The sequence below is a fragment of the Chionomys nivalis genome, chromosome 11, assembly GCF_950005125.1.
Source record: "Chionomys nivalis chromosome 11, mChiNiv1.1, whole genome shotgun sequence".
In the NCBI taxonomy this organism is placed as follows: domain Eukaryota; kingdom Metazoa; phylum Chordata; class Mammalia; order Rodentia; family Cricetidae; genus Chionomys; species Chionomys nivalis.
In genome coordinates this window covers 30407778-30432542 of record NC_080096.1, presented here as the reverse complement: position 1 = coordinate 30432542, position 24765 = coordinate 30407778, and the positions used below count along the sequence as shown (strand labels likewise).

General features: G+C 51.4%; 1 protein-coding gene across 2 annotated transcripts in view; it reads left to right on the top strand.

Annotated features, from left to right (window-relative positions):
* Nucleotides 1–24765, top strand: part of Hivep3 (HIVEP zinc finger 3) — a 403273-nt gene that overhangs the window by 359794 nt on the left and 18714 nt on the right. For both annotated transcript variants that reach the window (XM_057783680.1, XM_057783681.1), the window contains 2 exons: nucleotides 2691–8202; nucleotides 11143–11285. In XM_057783680.1, coding sequence (XP_057639663.1) covers nucleotides 3211–8202; nucleotides 11143–11285 — 5135 coding nt within the window. In that variant the 5' untranslated portion in view covers nucleotides 2691–3210. The remainder of the gene's footprint in view (nucleotides 1–2690; nucleotides 8203–11142; nucleotides 11286–24765) is intronic.

Below are 24765 nucleotides of genomic sequence, written 5' to 3'. Positions count from 1 at the left end.
TGTCCCCCGCTGCCAGCTGCCCCCTCACTTCCAGGCATGCTGCAGGGTCTCCATCGGTTGGAAGAAGCAATGCTTATCACCAGTTTAAGTTTGCAGGTCCTTGTGCCAAAGGATAAAGAGACAGAAATAACAATCATTCCTTTACCACCACATAGCACCCAGAGGCCTGGCCACACCTCCTCGGAACACACCGTGAACAAGACTGAAAGACCCAGCCCAGAGAGCAAGTCTTCCCCGTGCTGCATGCAGCTTAGCCCTCCTCTGAAGCTGGAAGCTCGGGTTACTTCAGCCTCCATTCATTCAGACAGAGAAGCAGGGCAGTGTGCCACCAGGATGGGGCCCGACCTTAGCCAGACTCTCCACTTCCCCTCCAGCACCACAGTGAAGTTCAGACAGAAGTAGAGAAGCCAGGGCTGCTGTTCAGACTCTACCCACCCCCACACTTCTTGCTGCAGACCCAGAGGTGCCCTGTGGATCAGCAGGGAGCCCTGGGCTTCAGTACCCATGCCTCATAAGAGCCACAGGGAACATTACTGCGGTGGGAACAAGCCTGGCATTGCCACCAAATTGTGTGGCTCTTAGGACAAACTCCATAATCTTTGCATCCCTTGGCCCCCTCTTCTCTAGAACTCTGCTGTTTGAGATAGGGATTTAAGTCCTTGAAAAATACCCCTTACTGAGTTGTGGTAATCACTGCATTTGCTAGAAGGATGTCATTGAAGACAGAGATGACCTACATCATTTCCTGCCCTGGCTCAAGTGTCACATGAAAGGGGTCTTTCCTAGCAGCCCTTGTAAGGAACTTAGCTCTCTCTTTCTCTATGGCTTCCTCTCTATACTGGATCACAGTTCTCCTTTCTCCGTGACCTCCAGAAAGCACATATGAAAATGCATAGCTGAACTATATAAATTCTGTAAGTATTTATGGCTGGTTCTTTTTACCCTACCAACCCTAACTCGTGGTTTGTTATTTGTGGTTATTATTTAATTATAGATTATTGTAATTACCTTAAACTCTTTGCAGATTGGAGATTTGGAAAACACAAAAGGAGTAGACTTACAAGATGTGATGTTTAGCTAAAAGATAGCATCCTCACACAACAGAAACCAGGCTTTGACCCCCACCATCTGACAGGCAGTTGAGCCTTGCGGAATTGTTCATCCTCTGTGGAAATGCAGTGTGTGTGTAGATGGAAGGAAGCTGGCTCAGGGTGCCAGGGGCAGGGTGCACTTACAGAAGACAGAAGCAGAGACATTCTGACAGGAGGATGGGCTGGATACCACAGGAGAAAGGTACCAGGGATAAACTCTGTCTTGGAGGCATTGTCTTTTACAGTCTAAGACTTGCTGGGCACAGAGAGATCCCTGTACTCTGGAAGTTAAGGCAGAAGGATTGTAAATTCAAGGCCAGCTTGAGCTACATATCAAGATCTTGTTTCAAAAAGAAAGGAAGAAAGAAAAAAATCAAGGGTTGGAATGTGGCTCAGTGGTCAACAGTGCTTGCTTAGTATGTGCAGAGCCCCAGACTTGATCCCCAGCATCTCCAAAAGCAACAAGTAAACAAGAGTCAGGGCTTTGGTGAGCCACCTTCCCTGGCTAGACCACAGTTTTCTCATCTGGAAAAGGGGGGAGGGGGGGAGATGAAATCACAGTAATCTGTAGCTCTGAAATTCGACTTCATCCCAGAAGGAAGGACTCTGAGAGTTCTTCTGAACCCAGGGAAGCGGTCTATCCAACATTCAGCTAGCCTCAAGAGCACACACACCTGGGAAGTCCACCTAGACCAGCAGGCCGTTTACCTCCTGACATGTCAAGGACCTCCACTCTGACCTGTACCTAGGGCTTCCTTGGTACACTTGGGGGACAGGAAAGGGCTTCAGAGTGCTGGGAGATAGTGTCATACCTTTAATTCTAGCACTTGGGAGGCAGGGGTAGGCAGATCTCTGAGTTTGTGGCCAGTCTGGTCTATAGAGTGAGTTCCAGGACAGCCAGGTCTATACAGAGAAACCCTATCCAAAAATAGATAGATAGATAGATAGATAGATAGATAGATAGATAGATAGATAGATAGATAGATAGATAGATAGATTCCCCATTTCCTGGGGGAGTGTTTGGATCAATCTGCTGGTCACTGCCAGATTGAGTTCCCACCATGGGTTATGTTCTATCCTTAGCTGCTTTGCCCATAAACACGAGATAGAGTTTTCTCAAGGATATGCAGATCTAGGCCAGGGAGACTAATGGTTAGCAATCCTACCTTGGAAGCTCCTCCCATCACCCTCAGTCTCCTCCTCTGCCCCTCCCCTCCAGCACTATCTCTCTGCCAGCTCAACAGCATCCTTGTTACTCTGCTGCAGGCCACAGGAACAGTTCAGGCAGCACCTGCTGTTACCCTTATTCCAGATTCACATCAGAGGCATGGCAAGCCCAGACACACTGTGCCTGGGCCGGAGAGCAGGGATGAGGGGGGCCAGGCCTCTAGCCCCCAGGAACCCCACAAAACCAATATCAAAAGCACTGGCTCTATGGAGGCAGTGATGCATTATGGGAGATGGTGCTATATCCTGCTGGAATGTCTCTAGCTAATCTTTAGGGGGGTCTTAACAGCCTTCACCCTGTACCTCGTTTGCCTGGTCTGTGGACAATCTCAGTAAATCTCTTTCCTTTGTTGTGTGTATTTTTCCCCACAGAAGATCGTGATTTCTCCTCCGAGGCTGTTAATCTCCAGTACAGAACTCAAGAGGAGAAGAGGCCAGAGTAGAACTGCATCCAGTGTGGCATCTCTCCAGCCAGGACTGGAGATGACAGGACACATGTCTCCAACCTTCAGCTGTTCACATAGCACACAGGGGACTTGTGGGGGCCACTTGTCACTGCCAATCAAACCCACTCAATGGCAATACTGACATCCTTCATGCTGTTTTCAAGACAGACACTCAGGCAGAAAATGCCAGTGCGCTTCCTGTCTGAAGAGTAGGGGTCATGCCACACCAGTATGAACAGTGTGGACCCCAGGACCTGCTCTGAGTCCACTGGTAGCCACTGACACTTGGAGAAATAAAAAGCCAAACCCCCCAAATCCATCGTGGGGTTGACTTCCACAGCTCTTGACCAATGTGGCCAAAGCTAGACACCTCGGGACACTTGGATTATTCATAAATGCGACCCACCGCAAACTCTCTCAGTTGTATCTGAAGTCTTGGGAAGGTCATGGATCCTGAACAAAGCGTCAAGTGCACCAAGAAGGCTGACGGAAGTCCCCAGAAGCGGCTGACCAAAGGAGAGGCTATTCAGACTAGTGTTCCTTCCAGTGCCCCATATCCAGGCAGTGGTACCACTGCTCCCTCAGAGAGTGCCACCCAGGAGCTCCTATCCCCCCAGCCTTTCTCGGGCCCTGCAGTGGTTCTTAGAGAAGGCTCTCAGGAGAAGACGGGCCAGCAGCAGAAGCCTCCCCGGAGGCCCTCCATTGAGGCCTCAGTCCACATCTCACAGCTTCCGCAGCACCCTCTGACACCAGCATTCATGTCCCAGGGCAAACCAGAGCATCTCCTAGAGGGGTCCACGTGGCAGCTTGTTGACCCCATGAGACCTGGACCCTCAGGCTCCTTTGTGGCCCCTGGGCTGCATCCACAGGGCCAGCTCCTCCCGTCCCATGCTTCCATCCTTCCTCCCGAGGACCTGCCTGGCATCCCTAAGGTCTTTGTGCCCCGTCCCTCCCAGGTCTCCCTGAAGCCCACAGAAGAGGCACACAAGAAAGAGAGGAAACCACAGAAGCCAGGGAAGTATATCTGCCAGTACTGCAGCCGGCCCTGTGCCAAGCCCAGTGTGCTCCAGAAGCACATTCGCTCACACACAGGTGAGAGGCCCTATCCCTGCGGCCCCTGTGGCTTCTCCTTCAAAACCAAGAGTAACCTCTATAAGCACAGGAAGTCTCATGCCCACCGCATCAAAGCCGGCCTGGCTTCTGGCTCCAGCAGTGAGATGTACCCCCCTGGGCTGGAGATGGAGAGGATCCCTGGGGAAGAGTTTGAGGAGCCCACCGAGGGAGAAAGCACAGACTCCGAGGAGGAAACTGGTACCACGTCAGGTCCCCCCACAGAGGTTCTCCCCAAACCTAAGCATCCCCTGCTCTCAAGTGGCTTATACAGCTCTGGGAGCCAGAGTTCCAGCCAGGAACGCTGCTCCCTGTCCCAGTCAAGCACTGCACCATCGCTGGAAGACCCCACCCCATTTGCAGAAACCTCATCAGAGCATCCCCTAACCAATAAACCAGAAGACACACACACAATCAAACAGAAGCTGGCACTCCGCCTGAGCGAGAGGAAGAAGCTGATCGAGGAGCAGACGTTCCTGAGCCCAGGGAGCAAAGGCAGCACAGAGTCGGGGTATTTCTCACGCTCAGAGAGCGCTGAGCAGCAGGTCAGCCCCCCCAACACCAATGCCAAATCCTATGCGGAGATCATCTTCGGCAAGTGTGGGCGGATTGGACAGCGGACCTCCATGCTGGCATCCTCCTCCACCCAGCCCCTCCTGCCCCTGTCTGCTGAAGACAAGCCCAGCTTGGTGCCTTTGTCTGTACCCCGGACACAGGTGATTGAACACATCACCAAGCTCATCACCATCAATGAGGCCGTGGTGGACACCAGCGAGATTGACAGTGTGAAGCCCAGGAGAAGTTCTCTGACCAGGCGCAGCAGCGTGGAGTCCCCGAAATCCAGCCTCTACCGGGAGTCACTATCGTCCCACGGGGAAAAGACAAAGCCGGAACAATCGCTGCTGAGCCTCCAGCACCCGCCCAGCTCCACGCACCCCGTGCCTCTCCTGAGAAGCCACTCAATGCCTTCTGCCGCCTGCACCATCAGCACCCCCCACCATACCTTCCGTGGGAGCTACTCCTTCGATGACCACATTGCTGACCCCGAAGCCCCCACCCGCAGCAGTCCCATGTTTACCTCCCACCCACGGATGCTGAAACGCCAGCCAGCCATTGAACTACCTTTGGGAGGTGAGTACAGTTCCGAGGAGCCTGGACCAAGCAGCAAAGACCCCACCTCCAAGCCCTCTGATGAACCAGAATCCAAGGAAAGCGACCTTACCAAAAAGACCAAGAAAGGGTTGAAAACGAAAGGCATGAGCTATGAATGTACCATCTGTGGTGCTCGGTACAAAAAGAGAGAGAACTACGAAGCTCATAAGAAGTACTACTGCTCTGAGCTCCAGATCACAAAAGCCCACTCTGTAGGTGCTCACGAGGTTGAGAAGACTCAGGCTGAGCCTGAGCCTTGGTCCCAGATGATGCATTACAAACTGGGGGCCACCCTGGAACTCACTCCCCTAAGAAAAAGACGGAAGGAAAAGAGCCTTGGGGATGAGGAGGAGCCACCTGCCTTTGGCAGTCCTGGCCCATCAGACCCAGCTCGTCACCCTCCCCTGGAGTCCACCAAGTCACCAGCAGAACCAAGCAAATCAGTTCCCTCCTTAGAGGGACCCACGAGCTTCCAGCCAAGGACTCCCAAGCCAGGGACTGGATCAGAACCAGGGAAGGAGAGGAGAACAATGTCCAAAGAAATTTCTGTCATCCAGCACACCAGCTCCTTTGAGAAATCTGACCCACTGGAGCAGCCGAGCAGCCTGGAAGAAGACAAGCCCCTGGCCCAGTTCTCATCCCCGCCACCTGCCCCGCATGCTCCACATGGACGCTCGGCTCACTCCCTACAGCCGAGGTTGGTCCGCCAGCCCAACATTCAAGTTCCAGAGATCCTGGTAACAGAAGAGCCTGACAGGCCAGACACAGAGCCTGAGCCACCCCCAAAAGAGCCCGAGAAGACAGAGGAATTCCAGTGGCCCCAGCGTAGCCAGACGCTGGCACAGCTCCCAGCGGAGAAGCTGCCACCCAAGAAAAAGAGACTCCGCTTAGCCGAGATGGCACAGTCCTCAGGGGAGTCCAGCTTTGAATCTTCTGTGCCCCTGTCTCGAAGCCCAAGCCAGGAGAGCAGCATCTCTCTGAGTGGCTCCAGCCGCTCAGCTTCATTTGATAGAGAGGATCACGGAAAAGCTGAAACCCCTGGGCCCTTATTAGACACACGTTCCAAACCCTTGGGCACCCACATGCTGACTGTCCCCAGCCACCACCCGCATGCCCGAGAGATGCGAAGGTCAGCCTCAGAGCAGAGCCCCAACGTGCCCCATTCCTCACACATGACTGAGACCCGAAGTAAATCCTTTGACTATGGCAGCTTGTCCCCGACAGGACCATCTGTAGCAGTGCCTGCAGCTCCGCCACCCCAAACCGCCCCGCCAGAAAGAAGAAAATGCTTCCTGGTGAGACAGGCCTCCCTCAGCAGACCTCTGGAAGCAGAGCTGGAGGTTACCCCCAAGGGCAAACAAGAGAGCAGTGAGGAGCCCTCAGCCAGCAAGCCTTCCACCAAAAGCTCCATGCCCCAGATTTCCATGGCTACCACACAAGGCGGGCCCTCAGGAGGCAAGAGCCAGATGCAAGAGAGGCCCCCACTGGGTTCAAACCCACCCCACACAGAAGCCCTGCAAGTGTTCCGACCTCCTGGCACCCAGTTGCCCCCACCAGTCTCCCTCTTCTCTTTTCAGCACCTCTTGCCTCCGGAGCAAGAGCAGTCCTCTGAGTTCTTCCCCACTCAAGCAATGGCCGGCCTCCTCTCCTCTCCATACTCCGTGCCCCCACTCCCACCTTCCTTGTTCCAAGCCCCACCACTTCCTCTGCAGCCTACCGTGCTACACCCCAGCCAGCTCCATCTCCCCCAGCTCCTGCCTCACCCTGCAGATATCCCCTTCCGTCAGCCCCCTTCCTTCCTCCCCATGCCATGCCCTGCCTCCTCAACCCTATCTGGGTATTTTCTGCCTCTGCAATCCCAGTTTGCATTGCAGCTTCCCGGTGAAATAGAAAGCCACTTGCCCCCAATCAAAACCAGCTTGGCCCCTCTAGCAACCGGACCTTCTGGCCCCTCCAGCAGCACAGAATACAGCAGTGCCATCCAGCTGCCCCCTGTGACTCCTCCAGCTACCTCCCCAGCTCCCACATCAGCCCCAACATTGGCCCTGCCTGCCTGTCCGGATGCTTTGGTGTCACTGGTTGTTCCCGTCCGCATCCAGACCCACATGCCATCCTATGGGAGTGCCATGTACACCACCTTGTCTCAGATCTTGGTCACCCAGTCTCAAGGAAGCTCAGCAAGTATGGCTCTTACCAAGTATGAGGAGCCACCTTCCAAAGGGATGACTGTGTGTGGGACTGATGTCTACGAAGCTGGGCCTGGGCCATCTAGCATGAGCAAGGAGCAAAGCAGAGGCTTCCAGACACCCTATCTGAGAGTGCCTGGAAGGAAAGGTACCTCACTGTCCTCCGAGGGCATTCTGAGCCTCGAGGGGTGCTCATCCACAGCCAGCGGAAGCAAGCGTGTCCTCTCTCCAGCTGGCAGTCTTGAACTTACCATGGAAACCCAGCAGCAGAAAAGAGTAAAGGAGGAGGAGGCTTCCAAGGCAGATGAAAAACTGGAGCTGGTGAGCACCTGCAGTGTGGTACTGACCGGTGCAGAGGACAGGCAGAGGACAGAGAAGCCCTATGTGGGCAGCCAAGGCCAGAGCAGGAGGGAGGCAGAAACACTGTCCAGTTTGCCTTCAGATCCATCTGACCCAAAAGAACTTTCTCCCCTCTCTCATCCCACATTGCCCCATGGGGCAGCCCCAGGCTCGGAAGCTTTGAAGGAATATGCTCAACCATCTAGCAAAGCTCACCGGAGAGGAGTGCCTCCACTGAGTATAAAGAAAGAAGATCCAAAGGAACAGCCTGACCTCCCTCCCCTGGCACCCCCTTGCTCTCTGCCTCTGTCAGATACTTCCCTGAAACCAGCCAAATTGCAAGAAGGTACAGACTCAAAGAAGGTACTGCAGTTCCCCAGCCTCCACACGACCACTAATGTCAGTTGGTGCTATTTAAACTACATTAAGCCAAATCACATCCAGCATGCAGATAGGAGGTCCTCTGTTTACGCTGGTTGGTGCATAAGTTTGTACAACCCCAACCTTCCAGGGGTTTCCACTAAAGCTGCTTTGTCCCTTCTGAGATCTAAGCAGAAAGTGAGCAAAGAGACATACACCATGGCCACAGCTCCACATCCTGAGGCAGGAAGGCTGGTGCCATCCAGTTCCCGAAAGCCCCGTATGACAGAGGTAAGTTCATTCTTGGTCTAGTCTTCAAATGCCAAAACTTGTGCTGAGCTTTTAAAGTCACATTGTCTTCATTCTAAATTTGTAGAATTGAAGCCAGCTTGGTGTGGAGGAGCAGATTTTTCTCTCTGGGAGTTAAGACTTTATAAGAAAACATATTCATTGAGTTTCTCTGCTCTCATGTTCCTAACATAATTGGAATAATGTTATCAGAAAAGTCTCCCTACCTTCCCACAAGCTTCTAATGTAAAATAAAAAGTTCAGTCTCAGCAAGGTAAAGAGCAATTCTCCAAAGGACATAGTTGGGAAATTTTATTGGTGAGATGCTTTTGCCAATTTTAGAACTATATTCTAGCCCTTTCCCATGGGGTTCTCCCTTGCCCTACTATTCTCTTTCAATTTTTTTATTTTATCTGTATCTACTGTTTTTATCCTCTACTACCCCTTAAAATCATCCCATTTGACACAAACCACTCCTGAAATAGTCCCTTTTCTGTAGATGGTACATAGAATTGGACTGCAATACACCTCTCCACCTGCAGGAGACAGTGACACTCACAGTTTGAGCCATCTGTGCTACAGAGTAGCAGCTCATATTTATTCCCTCATTGCCTCTGATGTAGACTACTTCAGGAGCTATGCAATAAAGTTTCCCAACTAATTTAACAACTTTGAAATTCACCAATTTCAATTTGCATAAGAACACAACACTTTATACAGGCAAGGCTAGGCTGTGACCTGTGCTGGCCTAGGGTGACAAAATACCCTTACACAAGCAGTTTAAAAGAGAAAAGATCTATTCGGGTACAATTCATCGTGGCAGGAAAGGCGTTTGAAGCTGGATAGTTGCATTGCCTCCATGCTCAGAAAGCAGAGGGTGTATAAGAAGTAGAGGCAGGCTATAAATTCCTCAAGGTCTTCTCCACAGCCACCTACATCCTCCAGTGAGGGTCTACCTCAAGGGTTGAACAACCTGCCCAAACAACATCACTGCCTCTTATGAGGACCTTTCACATTCAAACCAGACCTCGAATTTGTGGAGTGACCGGTGGGCTTGTTTGGTGCCAAGCCCTGTACTGGACTCTGGGACCCTGGGACCCTGGGACCCAGACACCGCTCACCTCACCCTGGAAAGCAGCATCACTTCCATTCGACAGATGAGGGAATCTGGGATCAGAGACTGAAAGTGGTCAAGAATCTGGGGCAAACATCGACAAATCCAGAATTTGAACCCAGACCTATCTGGCTGCAAAGAGTTAATCTATTTCATGTTTTAGTTACTGGAGGAATGAAACTTTTGAAAGATAATTGCAAATTCAATGACGTATGATATTCACAAGAAATCATCCTAGCCAGGTGCTTTGACCAAATACCACACAGAAACTGGAACCCTGACTCCATCATAGCCCTGGGAGCAGACCTGGGTCTGCAGCTTCCTGAATGATCCTACTTTCTGCCTTCATCGTGAGGGTGAGAGTTCAATCAGAGGTGCCCTGGATATTCTTCACAAACTATTTTCCAAATTTCTTCTCTGATGTCTTTGTCAGTGCACAGACATCTCTGAACAGGATTTCCACTTTTGCTGTAACTACCATAAACTGTGGCTACTGCCAAGATGCTAGCACAATTATACTCAAAACTTTTGGGGTGCCTGCTGTGTGACAGATACTGTACTAAACTTTACTTTCATTCTCATAACACCTAACTAGGGTACAGTGGGGAAAGAGATCAAAGTTCAGAGAGGCTAAGTAACTTGCATGGGGCCACACAGTAAATGGCAAAGATCAGACGCAGAGCCAGCGCTTACTCCTAAAGCCTTTGAATCATGTCTGAGCTGTTCCTCCTCCCTGATGAGAGGTGGCAACTGCATAAAAGACAAAAGGAGTGTTGGACTTTTGTCTCTGAGTTTGACAGTCATTTCTTCATCCTGTTACTTTCCTAAAATGAGCTAAAACCTGCAGACATTTCCTTGGAGTTGTCAATCTCATTCAAAATTTTCTGCCCAAAGTCCACAAATATCACACATTAACATAACTGCATGATCTGCAAACGGAGGCCTTGCTACAAGTCTTCCCCCTCTTCACTTGCATGCCTGCAGTGATGGGAGGATCACTCCCACCCCAGCACCACCCAACCTGTGCCTGGCTATCGTTCCTGCTCTTCTGCAAACTCAACTGATGGCTGTCACCCTGTAGCTGCTGTCTTCCCCTAGCCACTCTGAAAGTCATTTATCTAAGCATTGGGAAACCTGGCTTAGCTGGGATCCTTTTGGCCCTGGAACTTACTTCCCCTCGTTCCCAGCCAGGTATTCTTTTGCTGGGTGCCAGCACCCTGTGTAAAGGCGTACCTTCCACCACCTCAGATTTAGAGAGCATAGTCTCGGGACACTGGACAATGCTGAGAAGTACAAAGTCAGCCCTCCCTACAGAGTCAGGTCTCACTGAGGTCCATTGCTCTACTGAGAGTGGATACCTTGATCCCTCAGCCTGGTTCTGGGTGCTGAGGGTCTGTAGTTCCTGGTCTTTGGTGCTGGCTTAGGTGAACTAGTGCTGGAAACTGGAGACCTGTGCTTTGCTTAACCTAGTCAGCTGCTTTGGCGCTAACCTATGAGAAAGGGCCAAGCCTTTACTTATTTCTTCAGCATTATTTGTCTTTTTTATTGCTGTTTTGAGTGCTGAGGTGACCAAGGTGAAGAGACATATCCCCATAGGCCCCAAGGCCAGCACATAACACCAAGACCCACTGTGCCTCTCAGGAGGAAAGGGATTGTGGGAAGAGGGGGCGGTCAAAATACAGCTTGGAGGGGACTTTGTCTCTTGTGGCCAGTCTTTGCATCTGTGGAGGGGAACTGGGTGGAAAGCAGAAGGCCATGTGGGCAGGTGTGATTTTGCACTTGACCCAGAATGCAAGGTTAACCGATCTTGGTTTTGTCCTCCTCTCCAGGTGCAGCTCCCGTCGCTGCTTTCCCCGGAGAGCCAGAAAGACCCAGCTAGAGTGGAGAAGGAAGAAAAGCAAGGGAAGGCAGAGGAGGGTGCTCCTGCTTCCAAGAGAGGAGAGCCGGCGAGGGTCAAGATCTTCGAAGGAGGGTAAGGTTCATGCCTTGTCTGCAGTTGGCTTCCTGTATGGAGAGCTCCCACCACCTACACACAGAGGTGGCTAGCGGCTCCTGGCCGTGCAGTGCTCATGGGTGCCTGTGGTTCCCACAGTACCTCTCAGCATTGTGGGACTCCCGGGCCATCTGTTTTGCAGGGATCCTTGGTGGGAAGCTGAAGGAGCCAAGGTCTTTCTCCAGCCCTGTGTCCACAGATTCTGTCCAGGTTCTCAGTCCAGCATGGAGGTGATGTCAAGTCCCCAGCTACAGTCTGGACTACTGTTTCCTTTAGGATGTATTGCCTCTGTCCTGCCCAGGCCACCCTGGTCACATCCCATTCTCCATGGTGCCAAAGAGTCATGACACATACCCTTCACACTCTTCCCCGCCCTGTCCGCTGGCAGGCCCAGGACTCATTGCCTGTGTTTGGAGTCTCATCTTTGGCTGTTTCCCTGTGGTGTTCATTTGGGAACCTGCTGAGTTACAGGCCTTGGGGCTTGCCAGTCTGGGACACGTCCCCACTGTACCCAACCCTCACACGCCCCAGGCTCCAAAAGGGCAACCTGGTCTCAGATGTACTTTTTGTGAAAGTTCGTTGTATGCTTTGTGTTCTGTGTGGCCATGTGTTTGTGAGCAGGTACCACTGTGTCTGTCTTGGGGTCCTGTGTCTGTGTCCCTGTCGTCATCAGGGTGATACCAAGTCTATACAATCCCCATCTCCATGCGTCTCCAACAGCATGAGCCGTCACTGGGGACTCTTGTTCTCCAGCACCTGCAAGTGACTGATTCACGGGGTCAAGCGGTGACAGGTGTCTTTGGGGAAGTGGGAATGGAGAACTGAACTGCTCTGCTTCCCAGTTTGGCCTTTTGTAGTGGCGAGAAGGGCTCTCCGGAGCAGGAAGTTGTTTTAACAGGGACAGGGTCAGGAGATGGTGAACATCCCTGAACACACCCACAATGCCCAGGGACCAGAGGTGCTTCTGAGCTCTGCCCTTTTTTTCTTTCTATGCCTGCCATTTGGTTAGAGCGCCCTCATGTGGCTGTGTGCTCTCATGTCATCAGGTCCCAAGCTCCAGGCAGGGTGGCTGTGCGTTCTTCCTGGTGTTCCAGGACTGCCTGGGATCTAAGAAGCTATGTGGTATTTGATGGTGTCAAGAATCTTTTCCCTTTAGGGCATTCTGTGTGTGCACAAAGAGGCATTCTCCTCCAGGGGGAGGTCTGGTTCTGAATCACAACCCCCCACCCCAACACTGCTGTGTTCCTGAATCCTTAGACACGGCAAGTGCCACCCCCCACCATCTAGCTATTTAATGAACACCTGCACCTCCATCTGAAAGATGAACCATCACCCGAGTCCCCTATGCCCTTCCTAAGCCCTGTCAATGTTGTCATCCTCCTTGTGTCCCATGCAGGGTGTCACTAAGCCCTGCCCACTGTTTCAGAGTCTCCCTCTTTCAAAGACTGTCACCCTTTCTCTGAGTAGCAGGTCCACATACCTCTGTCCCACTCAGACGATCCCCACACACACCCAGTGTCATCGTCCCTTTCTGTGAAGAGGATGGCAGCAGGCTTGTGCCAATGTCATAAGCTTCATGAGGCCAAGGAAGGATGTGGTTCCCACAAACTGATCACATAGACACTGATGGGTCCCTCGACTATGTCTAGATCTTGGTCTCCATCTGAGGCACCTCCCTGGGCTCTTGGCTAGGATACATGTCATCCTCACTCCTCCAAGTAGTCACATGGTATAAGCAGTCAAGTCCTTTCTGCCCTTAGCTCAGCTGCCCACCCATCCCACAACCCCCATCTCCAATCCCCTATCCTGGCTCTACTGTGCCTCCTACCCCTGCTTCTGGTGACCCTCTCCTTTCACAGGGTGGGTGTTACCCTCTAGGAGTATTTGCTAATGTGGAAAAGGAGACATATCTGGGACACCTCCAGCATCTCATGGATGGGACCAGAACTGACCGAGTCTCACCTGTCACCAAGAGTGACTTAATCACAGGATCCTGAACACATACTTAAGACCCATCATCTGTTCACACTGAAGTTTCTTTTCTTAGCCTTGGTGCTTTCTTCTCTTTCTTTTCTTAATCCTTGCAACACCTTGTTTCATCACAACACATACTGGGGAAGGGTCTGCAATGAGGCCTGCTCACTGAGCCCAGCAAGAGATCAGAGAAGACGGAAAGCAGGGCAGTGCACTGTGTGCTGACTGCTAATGCCCCCTCCTGGGCTCTCAGCTCTCATCCACTTACTCCAGAGAGCTGTGGAGGAGGAGCAATCTTGGTCATCTCTGTGCCTGAAGAGAACTAAAACGTTCAGCCAGCAGCACTGGTGGAACTCTGCTCTGTTTTCCATGCAGCTGCTCCTGGTTAGTTTTCTCCGTGGCATCCATGCAGGTGCAAACTGAGCCTGTTCACGGGATGAGCTAAAGAGCCAAGCACCAAGTGAGGGGTTGTGTGTGTGTCCAGCTTCATCGAGTCTTTGGATCACCAGCCATATCCCTCACCCCTCTGCTTAACCTTCCATCTGGCAGTTGATCGATTATGTGATTCATCACGGAGGATAGATTTAATCCATGCCTTGTAGATGCTTTGGGCTAGAAGTTATGGTGACCCAATTAGTCAAACTGTAGTCAAACAAATACCTAACATACCTGTGGACCAGTTCAAGACAGCAATACAAAGCCTGTTGCCAGGGTAGGGATGTGAAGAGCTGAGCTGTCCACAGCAGTCACAAGGTAGGCTGGTCAGAGCTCTTGACTACTGAGATCTCTCATTCCGGCCAAGATTGCCTCCCGTGTCGATATCATCCAATTCTTTGACTTCAACCCTCTCATCACTGTTGCTGCTGCATCTAGGACCAGCACTGGGCCCCCATTTCTAAGCTCCTGACTCTTGCTTTGGATGCCTCTGGTGTCTTCTCCTAGGAGACCTACAGCTCCTCAAACTCAGCTCAGCCAAGCAAGCCCCATGCTTCCCTTTCATAGTGTCTTAATTACGTTCCTAATGCTGTAAATAGACCATGACCAAGGTAGTTTATAGAACAAAGCATTGGACTGGGTACTTGTTTTCAGTTTCAGAGGGTGAGTCCACAACCGTCATGGCAGCAGGCAGGAAGCATGGTGCTGGAGCAGTATCTGAGAGCTCACATCTTATTCCCAGCCATCAGGCAGAGAAGGGGGAAAGAAGGGAGGGAGGGAGGAAGGGAGGGAGGGAGGGAGGGAGGGAGGGAGGGAGGGAGGGAGGGAGGGAGGGAGGGAGGGAGGGAGGATGGATTAGGGCTGGGTGGGGATTTAAAACCCAAAGCCCACCTCCAATGACACACTTCCTCCAATAAGGCCACACCTCCTTATCCTTCCTAACAGTCCCCCAACAGGGAACCAAACATTCAAATATGGGGGCCCTTCTCATTCAAACTACCTGGCATAGCATCTCCCCCAACCTGCAGACTTCAGATGATGAAATTGTCACACTCGAACCTCAGCATCACCTCAGACACCTTCTTGTAGCGCACGACACCCAACTGTGCTCTATGCTCTACCATTCAGTTCGTGAGCCTCGGGCAAGGGGCTGGAGATTGAAAGACACAAAGACACAGAGACAGCACAACAGAGACACGCACCTCTAGTCACTGGTAAAGAAGCCCTTTATTGAATAGCACCACGGAGGCTTATGGGTCAACAGGTAAAAACCTCATCCCCTGATCCTCAAGGCAAGGCAACACGTGCTCAAGAAGCAGAGCTGGTAAACAACTTTGACACAGCTTTCAGTGGCTCAAATCAGAAAGCCAAGCACACAGCACAGCAGGGAAGAGCAGCTGGAGGCCAGGACTCCAAATGGTCCCAACACCTTCTCCCTGGATTCCAGTCAATCCCCAGATTCTGGTGTCTCTCTGAAGTAGTCAGTGACTCCGAATGGCTTCTTTCTCCCTCTGTTTCTGCATCCTGCCCTCCAGCATCCCATGTCAGTGCCCCTGAGTGTCTTTCCACTGGCTCTTCCTCTTTAGCCTTCTGTGGCTCTTACCTGCAGAATCCAGTAGTCTAACCTGTCATATTTACATCACCTTCTGCTGCCTGTGGACCCTGCTCTTTGCCAAATCCAGCTGACTTTCAAAACTGAGCACCAGCGCTGTCTTGTGAGCCACCAAAGCCTCTGTGCTTGCACACTATGGGTGATTTCTGAGAGTCCATTCCAAGTATCTTCTAGACTTGGTTCTAGGGCAGGGCTCTATACACAGTGTTCAGTCCTACCGACTGCCCTGACTTCCTGACCCCTGCTCCCCTCTCTGTGTTCCCAGCCACTTCAATACCTGAACAAAGCCTGCCTTTTCTGAGTAGTGTCTGGGAGCACCCACGGGCACTGTGCTTGATCACATCCAGCACCCTGCATTGGCCTTAATGTTGTGGAAGGGCTTTCTGTGAAACAGTGTTTGCACACATAGAATGATATTGTTCCCTGAGTGTAATGACCACATTGTTCTAACTCAAGTGCCTTTGCTGCAAGGGAAGCTGGGAACTCAGCCCTGTGGCTGGCATAGAAGAAACTCCTGGGATGGATAGGAAGTACCTGGCTGCCCATGCCCTGACCAGGTTGGCTGTGTGTGCTGAGGTCTGAGAAAGTGATAAGTGAGGTTCAGGGAGTCCCACTCCATTAGGAGAGGTCCTCAGAGAGCTGGCCATGAGCAGGGATAGCCAGCCTCAGCTTGGAACTGACACACAGGAAAGAGATCCCTCAGTCTCACTGTGAGCTGAGCTCCCTAATCCCTAAGGGTAGAGGAGGGAGGCTCACAGACCTACTCCCTCACCGATAGGCCTGTGTCAGAAGGACCCAGATGCTATGCTCAGGGAAGAACCTTTGTTCCCAAGGAGAGCTCCTGCCCATCCCTCTCAACCCGCCAGCACCTCACGTCATTCAAATAAGCACACCCAAGTTCGTTTCCACTCTAGAATCATTCCTTGGATAGCTAGGTTTTACTCCTTGTTTAAAAAATAAATAAATAAAAATAACCCTCCTGGAATGGGTGTGGTTAGGTGGCTCAGCAGTTAGGAGCACTTGTTGCTGGGTTCATTTTCCACATGGTGGCTCACAATGGCCTGTAAGTTCCAGGGCATCCAATGCCAGTCTTCTGGCTTCTTTAGGCACCAGGCATGCACATGGTGCACATATATACATAAACTTACATATACACATGAAATAAAAATAAGGAACTTGGGGTTGGAGAGATGGCTCAGCAGTTAGAGCACCTGCTATCCTTCCAGAGAACCATGTGGTTCCCAGTACATGGTGGGTCACAACCATCTAGCATCAAAAATTCCAGCTCCAGGGTGTCTGGTGCCCTCTTCTGGCCTCTACGGGTAACAGGCTTGCAGGTGATATATGTACATACATGCAGGCAAAACACTTCTCATAGATATAAAATAAAAATCTAAAAAAGAAAAAAACAAAAGCCTCCCAGAGCAGTTGACTCTGGATCACTCCAGGTCCTTCCCCTTCCTACCCAGCCCCATCCCAGGTAGCCTGGGACCTCTCCTACCATGCCAGCTGCTTTGTCAAAGTCAACAGTGAGTTGCACCTTGCAGAAGTCAGCTGTCACTTCCAGTCTTTTCTGACCTTCAGCGGTGGGCTTAGCTGACCCTTCCCTCCTCCTCCCTGAGGGTTGGTGAGTGAGGTATCTGAACCCTCACTCCGACCATGCTAGCTTTGCCCTGTTTTGTTCGATGTCCTCCGGTCTGATCACTTCGTCTCTCCTGGGGAATGTGACATGGGTTTTGGAGTAAACCGGTGGACATCAAGGCAGTGAAGACCTTGGGATTTGAGAGTGCAAAGGAACATCTAGTGTTAGGTCAATGTTACCCTTAGATCTTGTATGGTAATGTTGTGTCTTCCAGAGGCCAGCTGTGAGAGCAATGACAAGGATGGGGTGGGAGCCTTGGAACTCCTGCCAAGAGAACAGGAAGGTTGAAATGAAATGTGGTTACCTGGAGTGTGCCCCAGTAATGTCTAGGCACGTGGCAGGCAGAGGTGAACACAAGAACCAAGTTAGGAGAGAGGAGATCTGACCCTGGGGCCAGTGGGGAGCATGTAAATTTGAGAGCACAGTCCTTCATCCTCATGAGGATGTTCAGGGAGGCATCAGCAATGGGTACCTTAGCCTGGCTCTCAAAGGGGCAGGCCTGAGCTGGAATAGACACACTGGACTTGTCAGTGTGTGGATAGGATTTGACTCTCTGACTAGATGGGGTTACCTGGGGAGATGGAGAATAGAGAAAGGGAAAGAGCATCCAGAAGGGGACGAGTCTGAGAAGGGCAACACAAAAGGAATGATACCCAAAGCTGAATGGAGTCCTAGAGGCCAAGGGCAGGCTGTCCATGGAGGGAAGGCTCCAATAGTGGTACATACACTACCTGGAGGCCCAAGGAGGTGGGGACAGGGAACTGACTGCTAAATACAGCCTTGTGGGGGACCCTAGTGATGGGAGCTATTTCCATGGTGATGGACTCCCCATGGCCCAGGCTGAAATGAGGAATGGAGGCAGTGTAGGTAAGCCCCTGTCCTAAAAGGACTAGTAAAGGAGGAGGCGGCCGAGATGGGGAATGGGTAGCAGGGTGGCAGCTGCGGATGCTGTGAGGCCGAGCAGGACCTTTGTGTGTGTGTGGAGTTGTGTGTACTTCTTCACACAGCTAAAAGTGGTTGACAGGAATAGATGATTTTGGGGAGAGGAGGAGAGTGCAGAAACCATGTGAGAAAGAATATTTCTTCCTGTGATTTAAGTTGGGTTGCTTCTATGCTTTCCCTCCTGGTAACTTTTTGGGTTGGCCAAATCTTTTCCATCCACTCATTTCTTTGCTTCCTAAAGTTGTATTACCAGTCTTTTCTCTCATTCTTCAGACAAAATCACAGAATTAGTATACTGGTAAAATGGGAAGGGGGGAGTGGGTTGCGGGGAGAGAGGGAGGAAGGGACAGAAGGGAATGGTTTCCCACTGTGATGTTCGTGTTCATTATCACTTCGCTGGACTTAGAGTCGCCTAGGAGACACACTCCAGGGACAGAGCTCCCAGCATTCACTTCTTTCTGCTCTGACTGACTGCACAGGCATCATGAACAGCCCTTCCATAATGGTCTGTCACCACTGTCCTCCCTCTTGGCTTTGCTTCTTGTCAGCTGTTTGGTCACAGTGACAAAAATCACTAATTTACCCCCCCCCCCATCTTTAGTAAATGACAGCTAGTAGACTGACTTGTAAATGACAGCTAGCAGACTGACTTGCAAAATAAGTTTCAGCCATGCCACCTCCTCCCAAAGAATTCTTCAGTGAAGGACATGGCTCCATCTGTCCCGTGTCTACGTGGAGGCACCGTTCTAGCCTTCCAAGGCTCAGAAGGGCACATAAGAGAGGGCAGGTGCTTACAAGTGTTGGAAGCAGCCAGAGTAGATACTGGAGCTGTCTCAGTACCTCCTGGAACACAGGAGTGCTCAGTAGAAGTGACACTTCCCTCCCCTTCCTTATTCCTTGCTTCCACCAGCTTGATTCCCACTCTCCAGACCCATAAGGTCTTTCTGCCAGCTTAGACGGAGCATGTATGGCCTGGTGTGGACAAATCCTTCAAAGGGAGGGAAAATTCAATTTTTTCTGTAATGGGCCACAATCAGTGGGAACATATCAGCCAAGGACATGTGGCTCTGGGGACAGACAGAGTGTCTGGAGGCAGGGTTGAGCATGGGTTCCTAAATTTTCTCAGTCATGACTCACAGGCAACACTCTTTAGGTCTCCTTGGAGATCCAAACACACCCCATCTTTGAGTCTCTTTGGAAACAAGGGCATGAAATCTCAGGCTGTGGGTCCTGGAGCTGGAGACTCACTAGGTGGCATTCATTCTACAAGGGTCGCTTTTCCAGGTTATAATTGAAAGAGGAGGGATAAGGCTTGGGCTTGGAGTTTGGGGACCTGCCAGTGAGTTCCTACTCTGCCATTGTTAGCTCTGTGGTTCTCTGTGATACTGGGCTCTTTGTTAGTCTCTGTTTCTCATGGTATAGGGATGATGGCCTGGAGGTTTGGATGAGCTGTCTGTTAGTCATGATTGGACATGTGGGGCCTTTCTAGCCTCGGCTGCCAATGAGCTCCCTGGGCTCTGAGAACCACAGGGCTCAATAGAGGGCCTGCAAGAAAAGACGCTTAAGCCCCAATCACCATGTGGAGGAGCGAGCTCTCTGTGAAGATCCAAAAATCCCGCAAGCCCTTCAACAGGATGCTCTTTCCTGCACAAGAGCTCCGGGAAGGTGCCACTCCCTGAAATGAGGCATCTGGGGAAAAGGGTTCCAAGAATGAGATCTGCTTTGCTTGAAAATACACAAGTGAGGAGACAGAGATGCCAAGCCTCTTGGGGAGGGGAGTTACAGTCCACACGATCCTCAGGAAACCATAGCTCCCTGGCCTCCAGGCTGACCTACTGCCAACTCTTCTGCGCTGTGCCCACCCAGGGCCCACAGGTCACACGTCTGGATGGGTTTTCCCCACTCACCTGCATAGATGCTCATGAGTAGCATTCTTTTCAAATTTCACATCATTTCTGTATCGATTCTTTGGCAACTTCACATCATGCATCCTAATTCCTCTCACCTCCCAGTCTCCCCATACCCTCCCCTCACCTCTGCAGTGTCCTTCTAGAAATAAAATTTTTAAAAAATCAAACCAAAACAAGGAAACAAAAACACAACAAACAACAACAAAAACCCTCTTTGCTGTTCCACCTTTCCCTCCTCTCCAGCACCTTCATTTTTCCCGGTGGCATTGGGACCTGCAGTGTGTCACACAGGAGACCCTTTTGTCCAGTCAGCTTTACTTGTAAATGTTCATTGCAGTGAGTCATTGTTCTGGTTCAAGACCTGTGGTTTCTGGTACACCATCACCACTGGGTCCTCACCGAAACTCCTCTTGGATATCCCCCACCCCCCGCAGCCACCCCGAGTCATGGAGCTCCTGCAGGTTTCATTCCACAGGACCAGTTCCTTCACAAGCTCCAGCAGGTCCTAGGTGGGGCAGATGTTAGCGTCAACCCAAGGTCCAGTTGTGAGCCTGGGTGGTACTGAGCTGGTCAGTCTGGACCCCTGTGGCAGCCCTCCTCAGGCGAGGGGTGGAGCCAGCTCCCCTGTGCCCATGCTAACAGGGTCAGTTCTCCCTCACCCATCGTGATGGGTGGGACCATCTCTCCTGAGCGCCAGAGTGGGGGCAACTCTCTTGTTACAGTGTCCAGTGAGGGGCAGGGCCAGCTTCCCCAGGGTCAGCCAAGGGTGGGGCTGGTTTAGCACCGCCCTCTGGTTTCATCATGCAAGGTTCTTAGGACCCTCCTGAGGTGACATGGGCCACAGACATCAACACAGACCTTAACTACAATGGACCCAGACATGGCTTTGGTAGCAGCTCAAGGCAGCTAGACGGCATTCTAGTTCTGGGTAGAAACCTAGGCGGCTCAGATCAGGATGACTCTGGTGATGGCAGGGCCCCCGGACTCCAATAAGGTCACAGGTTGTGGCCCTAACCCCAAGCTTCTGTGTGACTTTTGGTGGTGACATGTGCCTCGAACTTCAGCATAGACTCTAACTGCTATAGGACCACAGATCCAGACATAGTCCTCAGCAGCAGTGGGTCTGGATGGCACCGTTAGTCCAGGTGGCAGTGCAGGCCACTCAGGATGGCCCCAGTGGCCCTCAGACACTAACATGGCCCCAGACTTCAGGCGTCTGTATGACCTTCAATGGTAACAAGAGCCTGGGACATCAACACCGACCCCAGATGTCACCATGGCATTAGGTATCAGCACAGGCCACTCAGATCTATATGCCCTTGACTGCAGCATGGCTCTCAGACACCAACATGGACTCAGGTGGCTGACCTGACCCTGGGCGTCCACACAGATCTCAGTGGCAACAGGAGCTATGTCAACCAAGACCCTGGCTGCTGTAGGGCCACGGACCCAGACAGGATGAGTGGCGTTCTTGACTGAAAGCACCTGAGACCCGTGGCCTGCTGCCTCTCTGCCAGGTCTGGCCCTTTGTTCCTGTCTGTAGTGATACATTTATATTTTGTGGCTTTGTAGATACCTTGAGGCCAAGGTCAGAGTCCCGTGGCTTTTCTCTAGCCCCAGGCTCAGGCTAGGACTGCTGGAACTCTATGGGAAGCTAACTTAGGAGCAGGAATAGAGTCTCGGCTGTGTGGAAGCTCCAGCCCAGCAGGCCTGAGACTGGGTAGCACATTCAGTAACCCCCACCTGGGAGGACATCAAGACATGCTGTCATTTCTTCGGAATCCTGATCAGAGAGGAACCCGGGCTGTTTCTAGATCTGATGTGAATACCCCACTGGCCCCAGAGCTCAGCCGTCCCCCTCCCAAACCTTTAAACCCTCATCAAGGGCTGTGTCGGCAGCTGGCTATTTTTATAAGAGGCACCTGCCCCTCCCCTCCAGATACCTTTCCTTTTTGAGCTTCTCTGGGGTCAACCAGTTCACTCTGGCTGCCTCTCCCTAAGCATGCTGACCGCTGGGCCCTGGCCCTGAACTTCACTTCAGACAAAGGCTGCCCTTGGTGCCCGAGACACCCAGTGGGCACGTCTCCAGTCACACCATCTTGCTTGGCGTGATTGTACCCAAGTTACCAGACTTGGCCAAAGGGCCATAATAAAATGGGGAAACGGAAAAGCCTTATCTATCCAAAATCGAAAGAGAAGCAAGAGCTTTGGGGTGAGACCTGAATGGTGCGTGGAAAAGTTAGCAACACGAGTACAAAGCAGCCTGGTAGCACCTCTGCCTCAGAAGATAGCCTAGAGGTCATGGCGCCCATCCCTTTATTCAAGAGAATGACATAGCTCGGCGGAGGGAGGAGTCTTGACCTTGAAAAGTTAGATGTCCCCTTGGGGACTCAGCTGCAAGGCCTTGGGAAAATTACCTAGAGCCAGCTTAGCTCTAGGTTGGTTCTCTGTCTCCTTGAATTTTGTCTTACACAGTTAAAAAAATAATAATAATTACACCAGCCTTTAAGCTCGTGCACTGTGTAGACAGGTGACCCGGGCTCAAATTCTAGCTCCATTCACCACTCAGTGACTTCTCAGTGTAAACAGGAGTTGGTAGAGCCCACAGCTCATTGGTCATGTGAGGGGAATGAGGTAACATCTGAGCTTTTCAAAATAGTGGTTGGCACCCAGTAAAAGCCATATGAGTTCGCAGATATTTTTGGATGTTTTGTTTTTTTTCCTGGATTTGTGGTTTTCTCGGAAAACCTGCAAGATACAACAATTTCATGCCACCTTTGGCTGGATGGCAGCAGCCTCTGACCCTTCAGAGACCATGAGCAATGCCTTCCATTTCTCAAGGTCTCCCCACATCCTGTCTCGGCACCTCCTCTCCCTCTGTGGCGCTTGGTCATTAGCACAGCACAGCCTACATTTGGTCTTTGCAATGCTTGTAGGCCGTGTGAGGAAATACACATCCATTTGACAGTACTGTGATGGTTTGGGCAAGCTTATCCGCCAACAGCCCATTGGCTCACGGTCACCATTCCTCCTACCTGTCTACATGGCTGCTGAGGTGGGGAAGACAGGATTTGTGACAGTGCCATGTGGTTGCTGCTACATCTTTGTCATGCAGAACCTGAGAAGGTCACCTTATCCTGGCAGGCCATCTCATTCCCACTGCACCCCTCCTCTGGAACCCGAGGAAGGAGGTTGCACGCCTCTTCTGGGCTGTGTCCCAAACACCTGTCAGCTTAGTGGAAGTTTCAGGTTTGAAAAACCCCTCCTGACAGTCTAGAGCCGCAATCCAAGGTGTCACATGCACTGATTGTCCAGACAAGCATGGTCACCAGCCAAGTGCAGGAGGGGACCTCAGTTTAAGACCTGTTGTGTCATATGTCATAGCACCAAGGTCCTTCCTTCTCCATTCACAGCTGTCCAATAGCTTAGAGCATGATGCCAGCCTCGCTGGTTCTCTGCCCACTTTGATTAGAGGAATGAAGTGCTCCTGACTAGGGCTGCCTGGGAAACTTGCTTTGCTTTGGAGTCTTCTGGCTCAGAGCTACAGCAGAACTAGAAAACAGCTGCCCAGGAAGTACTTGGCAGCTGTACACACACACACACACACACACACACACACACACCACCCATTATTACCCAACTCCAGACTGAAGGACAAGGCTATGCCCACCCCAGTAGGGCTTGGGAGTTCCAGAGCTGAGCCTGCTCTGCTGAACCTCCACTGTCAGCCTCAAACCTGAATCTCAGAAAGTCAGAGCATTTTGGTCTTGAGATTCCCTGCAGCTAATACATTCCATATTCCTAGAGTTGCCCCTTTTTAAGAGCAAAACCAGACTGGCTAGTCAGGACTGCAGCAGACAGGTGGGCAGTAAGGTTTAGAGAAGCTACTTGGGTCCCCATAGTCAAGTTGCCTACACCAGGTCTGCAGCAATAGAATGTTTTGTAGTCACCTAACAGACAGAGGGTCAGCCATTCATCCTCTTTTAAAGGGAAGTCTGTGTCTCGGACCTCCAAGGGAAAGCATCCAGTAGAGGAGGGGTGACCGGCAGCTGGGAGCAGGATCCACGCTCTCGGGTTCCCCTAGCTTCTCTGCTCTCCAGTCCTGGCTTTCTGCAGCTGCCAACACCTGGGTGTCCCGGCCCAGGATAGAGTTTCAGAAAGGCTGGGTAGACAGCAACGCCATTGTTCGCTGTCTGCCACACGGCAGCAGGTCCCAGATCACTGGGAAACTCCCAGTGGGCAGCAGATCTGCGTGGCAGCTGGGTTCAGGGGAGACCTTAACCGTGTCAGTTAAGCCCTTGGGCATCGGTTGCCTTTCTGCACAAGAGTAAAAGGACTAGGAGCTGGGAGGGAGGAGGGTAGATAATATCTGACCTATAAAGTGCTTTATATTCTCAAGGACTAAAGATTGACTGGTCCTGAGGGAGGAGAGGTGATCTGCCTATGGTCACCCAACAAGTTCTAGAAAAAGTCGGAGGTCAGACCCAAGTCCTCCTGGCCTCTGCTCTATTCATTCCCATTAGAAAGTGGAAGCATCTGAGCATGGCAGTGCCTGCTTATAACACAAACAGTAAGAGCTGAAGGCTTGAGGCTGGCCTGGGCTGTATAGTTAAGACGGGAAACAGAAAAGGGAGGAAAGGAACCAGCCAGAGCGGATATGGGAGGACAGGGTGTATGGGGAAGAGGGAACAAAGTATAATGAAATAAGTATGAAAAAAGCCAAGCTGATGCTCATGATTTCATATGCTAACTGAAAATTTAATTTAAAAAACTAAAGAACAACAACATAGACATGTTCATTCAACTTTGTGCATGATGGAGAATTAGATGAAACCTGTGTTTAAGGGCCCATGGGGTGGAAAAACCAGTGCTGAGTCTGATCCTAGCGTACTTGACCAAGGCCCTGGCTACTGTTCTGACCTGTAACTTGTGAGCCTGCACTGA